A 10,813-nucleotide genomic window follows, 5' to 3' on the forward strand; every position below is an offset into this window, starting at 1 on the left:
TTTGTGTGTATATTAAGTGATATTTTAATGTGAGAAAACCCACAAAAATGATAACATATTCATTATTTTTTATTTGTTATTAAATTTACGTATCTTAATTAAACCCATTTTGCACCTATTTATAAATTCAAATCGAGTAATTCAAATCATTGGCAAAGTTAGGATTTGACTCTACTAGTAAAACTAATTTACAAATATGTGCATGCGCATGTGAATATAATATGGTATTTGAGACAAATATGAAATATTTAAAATTATTTATGTGTATATTAAGTGATATTTTAATGTAAGAAAACCAAAAAAAAAAAAAATGCTAACATATTCATTAATTTTTCTTTAATATTAAATTAATGTATTTTATTAATTGTTATGAATTGTGGGTTTCATGATAAATTTAGTTAATGATATCTACTATTATATGCGTGGATAAAAATTATTCTCAAAATATTGAATAATTACTCTTTGATAAATTCTTTCTTTTGGTACATTCATTAAAATATTGAATTAATTACATAATTTCCTATATGATTGAGAGATTTTTTAAAAAATAATTTTAACTTATAACGTTCACTAATAATAATAACTTTTTATCATCAGACCAATACATCAATTAGTTTTTTATGTAGACGAAGACTAAACCCTAGATTTTTTATTCGACCATCAGAGACTTTACCTTTTTTTTTTTAGAATGAAAACTTTACCAATTGAGATAATTGGAAGTTTTTGATACATTATATATTATAATAATAAAAGTTTAAGTTGTAGAAGTTATTAAGACTTAGAATCTGTATCATGATTGCCTCAAATAATTATCTTATCTTTATAATAAGTGGCTACACTCATTAATCATTAAATTAAATTACTTTATTCTATTAATTATTATAATAGTTTAATTTGGATAAAATTCTATTACTTAAGTTTCAAGAAATTAAAAATTCCACTCCAACTAAAATTTAATTGTTTTTTTAATTATTGAGACGGTTTAATTTAGTTAAAACTATATTATATGAGATAATTATCTAGTTTCAAAAAAATTTATAATCCTACCCACACTAAAATTTCATTTTTACAAATTTCAAGAACTCTAAAATACAATTTAATATTTATTTTGATTATATTAATCATCAATCATAATATTTGCAAATATATAATTTTTCATTTCACATAATTTTTTAATTAATTAATTCATACTATTATTTCACATCTATACAAAACAAACAGTCTTATTATCAAATTAAAAAAAAAAAAATTTAGTCTCAAAACAGTATACACGTACTAAATATGAAAAATTATATATATGACAAATATATTTATAACATTTCTTATAATGGACCACTTTAGAGTTGTGACAAAAATTTTGGCATTTGATGTGTCCCTAAACATTCTTTTATTGGAATATACTTTTAAAGGCCCTACATGAGTATTATACTATTATTATTTTAATAAAAAAAATCTTAAAAATTCAAAAAATATAAATCTTCGAAAAGGAAACAAAAATATTTATTAATTCAATTTCGTAAAAAAATTAACCATGAATGCTTCACAATTTTTAGCATCCTGCAAACTCAATCCCAGAGTTAAAATTTAACCCTAGTTAAGCATTTAGATTCAACACTACATAAAATAAACTTCATTAGGGTTAACCAAAAAAAAAAATATATATTAAACCAAACCCATACTTACTTTATTTTTCTATTTATTGTTATTATTATTAATATTATTATTTATTAAAAAACAAAAAAAAAGTTATTTGGGCATTTGAGAATTCCTTTCACTCTCCCATGTTCTCAACCGGTTTTGACAAATGGGTGACTCTGCATGGTTGATGGTCTTCTCAGATTCCAAATTTCTTCAAGACAGGTACTTTCTCCAAATGGGTATTTACTAAACTCTCTGTTTTTCCATTTTTGCCTCAAAGAACACATCTTTTTTGGCTTATAAATTTGTGTGTACTGTCTGAGAATATCACAGAATCTAGGGTTTTCAGTTTTTTTGAAAAGCATTGAATGATTGGAATTCAAATTGTGTTACTGAAATTTGACCGTTAAGAGTATTCTGAATCCTCTGCTCCTGTAGATCCATGGCCAACTAATTTTTGTTCAATTTTGGAAAAAAAAAGTTTGAGTCTGAAGTTGGTGAATTGAGTCTGTGAAATGCTTTTTAGCTTTGTTTCTTTACTCGTCGGTTTTGTGTGGTTTTGGGGAGTATGTTGAAAAGGGTGTGTGGGAAAGTAAAATGGTGAAGAGAAAAAAGTGAGATTTGATTTGGTACATTTTGTGGGCATTTTGCATGGTTGCTATAATTCTGTGTAAAATAATTATTTACTTGTTTTTTGATATGATTCTCAGTCTTATCTGGGTTTTTTTTTTGGTTGTAATTTCAAAAACTTTTTGGAGTTGAGGATTGAGTATTGAGTTTATAGGACTAGGGTAGTGAGCTGATTTATTAATCTTTGTTTTCTGATTGGATTTGTGATCCAATTCTAAATATAACAAAGACTGAGAAAAATCCTGCAATGATGATAGATTTGTGTATGTGCCTATAAAACAAAAAGGGTCGTTTTGTGTATTTGTATGAATGGATTAATTTTATCTTTTCTCATAATTTAGATTGAATTTTGGGTTACTGTTGCGATTTTAAGTTTTGATGTGTTGGAGATTGGATATTTTAGTCTTTTGTTTTTTTTGATAAGTAAAAATAATGAGTAAAGTGAAAGAGGTCCCACCGGGAGTCGAATCCAGGTTGCTGGATTCAAAGTCCAGATTGCTAACCACTACACCATGGAACCTTTCTTCGACTGGTTATTTTAGTCTATTGAACTGTTGTGATTTTAATGTATTTTGTGCAATGACACTCCCAAGATTTAAACTAATCACAGTGAATACAAAAACAAATCAACAAGCACATACATAGAGAGCACAATAATTTATGTGGTTCGGCAAATTGCCTCCATCCATAGATGGCAATGAGGAGAAAGTTTCACTAAGAAAATAGGAGATTAAAAAGGCTCTTCAAAACTAAAGTTTGGCCTGGTATAAATAGATGATTAGAGTTGGCATTATGGACTTCTATAAGTGAAAATATATCAGCATAGTTGGGGAATCCTTATACAAATAGAATTGTAAAGCCTAACTGAATTCAAGGGCAAGCTCATGTCAACAATGAATTATCAGATTATCTTCTATAAAGGACATTGTGGAGGTGGATGATATAAGGTACTATTAGCAGAAAGTGAGTGTTTAAAATTTGATGCAAATTATTAACACTTTTAGTCATATGGTTCATGGCTATTGTTAAGCGCATGAAACTTGGATTTCCAAAGACATAGTTTATTTTCATTTGTTCTTTCCCCCTTGTTAGCACTTGTCCAGGGGAGATTTTTAGTGTTCATTTTGTTTTTCCTTTTTAGTTGAGATTTTAGACTTGGCAAAGAAGAATCCTTCCAAGATTAGAAACACCTAAAAGTCGAGGGTGTAAATACTTTATAAAAGGCTAGTAGAAAACATTTCCTGTGGAATTGTATTTGGAGTGGCAAAGTGCCTAAGAATGTGGCCTTTTTTGTGAGGATGGTTGCTCTGGATAGACATGGACTATAGACAAATTTATTAAGCGGAATATAGTTCTGATCAATTGCTGTTTTATGTACAAGGTTAGTGTTGGATCATCTCTTGCTTTTGCTCAGTTGCTCGTGATTTGTGGTCCTTTTTTGTGTGACTTTTATGGTGCATTTGGTATGTGAAAAGGATGATAGATGTCTAGTCTTGCTGGAAAGGGTTATATGGGTGGAATGTGGCTCATCATTGTCTGCTGTGGGTAATTTTGAGGGAGTAGAACAACCAAACTTTCAAAGGAGTTGAGAGATCTATCATTGTGATCAATTCTATCTTCTAGTGCCTTTTATATGAATGTTGTTCTATGCTTGGGGGTATCTTGTAACTCATTTAGCTCAAAGCTCACCATTTGAGCTTTCCTTTCTTTGATAAATTTCTTTGTTACTTATAAAAATGGAATGGAGATGGGCTGTTAAGAAGAAATATGCTCATAAAATGATTGTAGTTGAGATGAGAATGTTAAGATGGATGACTGGAAATACAAGGAAAGATAGGATTTGAAATGAGGAAATCCGCTTAAAGATAGGGGTATCCCCTATTGATGGAAAGATAAGGGAGATTCGCTTGAGATGGTTTAGTCATGTTAGAGCGACTAATGCACGGGTGAGAAAGAGTAAGTTGATCCAAGTTGAGAAAACAAAAAAAGGTAAAGGAAGACCAAAAATAACATTAGTAGAATTAATAAAAAAATGACATGTCAATTAAAGCAGTAACGGAGAGCATGATTTCAAATAGAATTGAATGGAGGAAAAGAATACATACCCTAGCTAATTTATTGAGGATTTATAGCTGACCCCAAAAGTTTGGGCCTAAGGCTTTTGTTTTTGTTGTCGTCATTGTTGTTGTTATTGTACTTATAAAAACAGGGTACAAATGTCATGAAATGCTACTTTATATTTTCATTTTTACAAAAAAAGGGGTTCTCTTTGCCCCCTTATATTATTTATTTGTAGCAATGATTACTTAATGTTTTTGATTTGTGATTTTTTTCATTTCTATTTTTGTGGGAATTGGTAGGTGTGATATTTGCATGATTTTTTTTTTCTTGAAGTTCCCTTTGGTAAGTTATCATACGTAAGGCTCTTACCTTCAATTTACTATAAGTAATTTGAAAATACAAGCAGTATGGTCGAGATATGAAACATGGTCATATTTTTATAACTTGGTTCAATTATACATATAGATGGGAAGACTGAGGAGGATGTTTCTTATAGAACTAAGGGAAGGTGGATGAAGTTGGGAGGTGCATTTGGGTTCTAGCCATCACAGGATCCATGTGAAACTAAAGGGAAAACTTTATGGAATTCTCATAAGGCCATCTATGTTTTATGGGTCAGACTGTTTGACAATCAAGGGAGAGGTGGTTTGGACGGACATGTACAATGGAGGCCTACAAATACACCCATAAGAAAGAATGATCATATTAGAGTTCAACTAGCAAAAAGAGTAAAAGGGAGGAAAAATATGATGTGGATTGGAGGTAATTGGGGACAGGACCATGGATATAGCTGAGTGGTTAAGGGATCCAAGATTCCAAATAGCTGACCTGAATTAGTTGTGGCTACTGTTTAGTTGAGTTGAGTTGAAAATGCTTAGTATACAAGAGATTTGATGCATGCACTAGGCAGCATCCCTTTGATGTCTTATATAGATTTTATTGGATTTCCTTGTGATTTGTATTCTTTGAATTGGGCCTGTTCACATCTATATATGTGCCATTCCCTTTCTCCTTTTCTAATTATATATTTTTTACTTATTAAAAAAAACAAGAAGAGAGATTGACCTTGCTGTATCCTGGTCCGACTTTCCAGGATGGGCTGTATTAGATTTATTGTGTGAAGGATTTATATGTGGGTGAGTTTACAATAGTAAACACATTGATCTTTTCTTATCAATAAAATTCTTATTACCTATCAAAAAAAAAAAAAAGGATTTATATGTGGGTGGGTGAAACAAAATTTAGGAGTATCATATTATGATTTATTTGCAACATTAGAGTACATCCTGTAAAAGAAAATACCATGACATTTACAACTAATTTATTGTTCCTAGACTATGAAATAATTTTAGGAGTCCTGTATTCTAACCATTTGCTAATATTAGCATTTAGCATCTTGAACAAACAAGGATATTTGCTGTCTCAATTGGCAGTGCTTGTTGAACTGTCAGGTCCTGATGGATTGTTATCCTAGTGGCATTCTTTTCTTTATATGTTGTTGTAAAAAAAGATGACTGCTTCGGTACTTTCACACCAAGACATGAATGAATTTATGTTTTCCATATTTTTTTTACCTGAAAACACCTATGACATTGTCCACATGTCCGGAACCTGGGGAGCTGGCTGTGTTAGTCAAATTACAACTTTCATGAATGATTGGCATTCACTACTAAGTATTGTAAATAATATCATTGGCCTCCCTTGGTTGGTACCAGATTCTCACTTTTGTAAAATTCAATGATGGCAGAGAGTATTTGGGTTCATAAGATGGATATTTCATGACAAAGTTACTCTTTGACTACTGAAAGAAACAAGTACATAAAGAAAAATAGAAGAGAGGGGGGGCGGGGGAGACAAAGCTACTCAAATCTATCAAATGAAACTTATCTGCATCTCTCTCTTTGATATGTTTCCCTGTCACATACTGTAATGGGTAAGGCTTATAAAATTTGAATTCAGTTACTTTATGATTTTGGGAACTAATTATTATTTTTTATATGCTCTCTCTCTGTCTCTCTCCCTCCATGTATGTTACCAACTGGCTGGCTTTTTTTTTTATTTTTTATTTTTTATCATTAGATGTCATTAAACCCCAAGGTATTTTGTTAAAAAGGGCTGATACTGCAGAAGAGTTCAATTAGGTCAATGGCATGTCATGGGCTTCAACAACCACCCCCCCCACCCCCTTTCTTTTTGGACAATAATAGAAATTGCAGATAAGAAGTTTAACCAATAAACACTCATCCCCCCAATAAGAAAAACCTAACCAATAAACTGCTATGGTCTTGAGCCCAAGTTCACCTTGAGGAAGGATATAGTGGTCTAATAAGAAGTGCTTAATTCTGACAAGAAGTCAAAGGGAAAATTGTCATTGCAGAAGGATAGTGTGGTTTGTGGCTTACTCAAAATTTTCAATTAAATATTTGAATTTTACTAAATTGTATCACTACATCATCTACTTAAATGAGAAGAATATTTGTACTTATTGTCCTGCTCAAAATAGTAGAGCTTTCTTGGGATTCATGGACCTCAAAGTCTAATTAAAAATAAAGAGATCTGTATCTGATTGTTCTTTTTGAAAGGATTTCAAATGCTGCATTCAAATACTGTTGGTTATGAGTTAATATGAATATCTTGTTTTCTTACCTATCAAAAAAGAAAAGAAAAGAATATCTTGTTTTCTTTATTAAATATGACAATGCTATACTTTTTATTTCTTTTTTGGTCAGGTTTATATCTATTATGAAGGTACCATCTTAAGCAAAAGAGTGCCAGGTTTTAGAATTTGATACCCGTGGTTGTTGGTTATATAGTTGCTAGCTGAAGAAGAAAGTGTTATGGAGTGCAATAAAGATGAGGCGGTCAGGTCTAAAGAAATTGCTGAGAGGAAGTTGACAGAAAAAAATTATTCGGGTGCAAAAAAATTTGCTTTGAAGGCCCAAAATTTGTATCCTGGGCTTGATGGGCTCCCCCAAATGTTGACCACACTTGATGTTTATATTGCTGCCGAAAATAAAATAAGTGGAGAGGTGGATTGGTATGGTGTACTTGGTGTAAATCCCATGGCTGACGAAGAGACTGTGAGGAAACAATATAGGAAGCTAGCTCTTGTTCTTCATCCTGATAAAAACAAGTGCTTAGGTGCAGAAGGCGCATTTAAGTTGGTTTCTGAGGCCTGGAGTTTGTTATCTGATAGGGTTCAGAGACTAGCATATAACCAGAAGAGGAATTTGAAAGGATCCCAGCAGCAGAAAGTTTCACACCGGAGTGGTCCATCAGTGCCACCCAGAGCAAACGGCTTTCATAATGTTGCTTCAACTACAAGGAATCCCCATAGCAATACTCGGGTTGGTCCCACCTCCGTTCCGCCTCCTTCACAGGTTAAAGCAGATACTTTCTGGACTGTTTGCAATCGATGCAAGACGCATTATGAGTATCTCAGGATGTATTTAAATCACACTCTGCTTTGTCCTAATTGTCATCAGGCCTTTATGGCTTTAGAGAAGCCTCCACCTCCAAATGTTTTTAAGTCTTCCAATTGCTCTTCTCGCCAACAGCATCAGAATTCAAGACATCGTGCTGCAAGTAGTGACCCTTACAGCACTGCAAGAAATTCCTCAGTTGCTCAAAATTCAGGACCTGGGGGTTCTGCAGGTATCAATTCATTCAATAACACAAATTACACCTGGAGACCTTTCCCCACAGCACCTAATTTTGGTTGCACTGTTACATCAGCTTCTGCAGCTGCTCAAGCTGCAACTGTGGTTCAGCAGGCTAGTGAGAAAGTGAAGAGAGAACGTGAGGAAGCACAGTCAGCCACTACCGAATGGGGGAAGAGTCATATGTATCAGGGAATGGGTAGTTCCTTGAAGAAGAGAAAACCAGATGATAATTGTATTGATGGTTATGGAGGTCACATGGGAAATGGACGAGCTGTCTTGGGAGGTGTATCTGAACCAGCAAAGGGTAATTTTGGAACAGAAAGGACTATTTCTGGTATGTTTAATAAGGCTAACAGTGTGAGAGAATTATCAATAGTTGAAATAAAACACATGCTGATGGGGAAGGCTCAGATTGAAATCCGCAAGAAACTTAAAGAATGGAGCTCACTAACTGAAGCAAAGGCTGCGAACAAAGAGAAACAGAAGGTGAAAGACAAAGAGACTAAGAAACAACTGGGTGTGGTGAATGGTGACACACATGATTTGCACAAGGATCGTGAGTCAGTTGTTACCAATAATAGATGGCAAAAAAAGAAGTCTCTGTCTAACAATACGGATAATGATACAGTTCAAGGTGCTGTTGCACCAATGACAATCAATGTTCCAGATCCTGATTTTCACAATTTTGACCTGGACAGAACTGAAAGATCCTTTGGGGATGACCAGGTCTGGGCTGCGTATGATAATGATGATGGTATGCCTCGTTACTATGCTCGAGTTCACAAGGTGATCTCTTTAAAGCCGTTTAAGATGCGGATTAGTTGGCTTAACTCAAGAAGCAACCGTGAATTGGGTCCACTAGACTGGATAGGTTCTGGTTTTTCCAAAACTTGTGGGGATTTCAGGATTGGCAAACAGGAAACTACTGAAACATTAAATTCTTTCTCGCACAAGGTTGCATGGACAAAAGGCACTCGTGGGGTCATTTGCATATATCCTAGAAAGGGAGAAGTCTGGGCTCTTTATAGAAACTGGTCCTCAGATTGGAATGAGCATACGTCAGATGATGTGATACACAAATATGACATGGTGGAAGTGCTTGATGACTTTAATGTGGAACAAGGTGTGTCTGTTGTCCCCCTTGTCAAGGTTGCTGGTTTCAGGACTGTGTTTAATAAGCACATGGACCCCAAGGAAGTTAGGAGGATTTCCAAGGAAGAAATGTTTTGCTTTTCTCATCAGGTCCCTAATTACTTGCTTACGGGCCAAGAAGCTCATAACGCTCCGAAGGGTTGTAGGGAGTTGGATCCTGCAGCTACCCCTTTGGAACTCCTTCAGGTTATGACAGAAGCTAATGAGGAGCCTGCAAAGGAGAATTGTGGAAAACTAGAGGAAGAAATATTAAAGAGTACCCCGATAATAGATTTAGATGAGATGGTGGAGATTTCTTCAACAGATAAACAAGAAGAGATGATAGTAAAAGATGGTGAGCAAACCAAACATGATGATAGATAGTGGTGCTGGCAGGGTAGTCAAGGAAGCTGATGCGTAACTGATGCTTGAGAAAGCTAAGATTTAGGATGTGGATAGTGCTGGATACACCCCCTTTAGGTGAGTTTTTTTTTTTTTTTTTTTTTTTAATATTTTGTAAACCTGAGGGAAATTGCAGAAATTGCTTCTTTGGCTATTGATGGATCTGAAATGGTCCAGATTTTTTTTTTGTTTTGGTTTTTGTTAGCTGCATAATACTGTGGCAGTTAAATTTCATATAAAGATCATGCATGACCATACTGAATACCAACATCAGATCTTTTCTGCCAGCCAAAGATAGTTTAGTAGAAAATGGTACAGAGTTCTTGGGCATTTCATGAGCCAAAGGTGGGTGCTTCCCTCCAGTTTAGTATACTTTTTTTTAATGTTACCTCACTTTTTATTATATTAATATTTTGAAAATGCCATTACTGGATTACATATGTTCTTACATATATACCAAATTTCATGTCAATTGGATGTCATTTACCTTTTGACCTATAAAGTCATGTTTTGTACATAATTTTAAAGTCAAAAGCTTAAAAATCTAAAAATTTATAGATGGCATAATTATTAATCTTTTATTATCTTGATATTTTGCATGCATATGTACCATTAAAAGATAATCTATTCTAACGGTGAATTTGTTAAAAAACACATTTAATGACTTAAATTCAAACTTGTATGCAGTGTGTGTGATAGATCATAGAGAGCTGATTTTCTGTTGCAACTTGGCAAGTTCTTGTACCATGCAACCGGTTTTGATCAATATCTTGTTTTTCGGAAGCTTATTGAATGGGTTAAATAATATATAAGAAATGTTATATCCATAATATTATCACAACATTTTTATAACAAATTATAGGTGATTAGTTGTTTCTGATTCTAATTTGAATCTATACTTAAATGACTTTTTTACCCATTAATAACAGTCAATAACAGTCTACTACTTAGAATTTGTCGTGAAAGTATTGTGAAAATATTGTGAATGTTGTATTTTTCATAATATATAGACTTAAAAATAAGGAGGTTATAATATATAAACTTAAAAATAGAGAGGAAATTATCGCATACCATTGGTGCGATGGTTACTCCATAAATATAAGTGCTTGTGGAGTGTAGGAGGCAAGGGCCGGGAGTTTCATACACATATACTCTTAGATTAATTTAGAGTAAAATTTTTATCTGGTATTTTTTAAAAAAAAATTAAAAAGGGAAAAAACGATTACTAGTTTAGGAACAACCTTTATTTTATTTATTGGGCCAGGCCCTCCCCCAACATATGTGAGGCC

General features: G+C 33.3%; 1 protein-coding gene across 3 annotated transcripts; it reads left to right on the top strand.

Moving 5' to 3' along the window:
* Positions 1-1,729: 1,729 nt before the first annotated feature.
* LOC142621160 (uncharacterized) lies at positions 1,730-9,711 on the top strand. 3 transcript variants are annotated; one of them, XM_075794477.1, is made up of 3 exons: positions 1,730-1,860; positions 7,059-7,983; positions 8,065-9,711. In XM_075794477.1, the coding sequence occupies exons 2-3, from the start codon at positions 7,167-7,169 to the stop codon at positions 9,504-9,506; spliced, it is 2,259 nt and encodes a 752-aa protein (XP_075650592.1). In that variant the 5' UTR covers positions 1,730-1,860; positions 7,059-7,166; the 3' UTR covers positions 9,507-9,711. The 3 variants fall into 3 exon arrangements, with proteins under 3 accessions (XP_075650592.1, XP_075650590.1, XP_075650589.1); XM_075794474.1 differs by adding an exon at positions 6,077-6,262 and having other exon boundaries at positions 1,744-1,860; positions 7,059-9,711; XM_075794475.1 differs by having other exon boundaries at positions 7,059-9,711.
* The last annotated feature ends 1,102 nt before the right edge of the window (positions 9,712-10,813 follow it).

The sequence above is a fragment of the Castanea sativa genome, chromosome 12 (assembly GCF_040712315.1).
Source record: "Castanea sativa cultivar Marrone di Chiusa Pesio chromosome 12, ASM4071231v1".
Classification (NCBI taxonomy): Eukaryota; Viridiplantae; Streptophyta; class Magnoliopsida; order Fagales; family Fagaceae; genus Castanea; species Castanea sativa.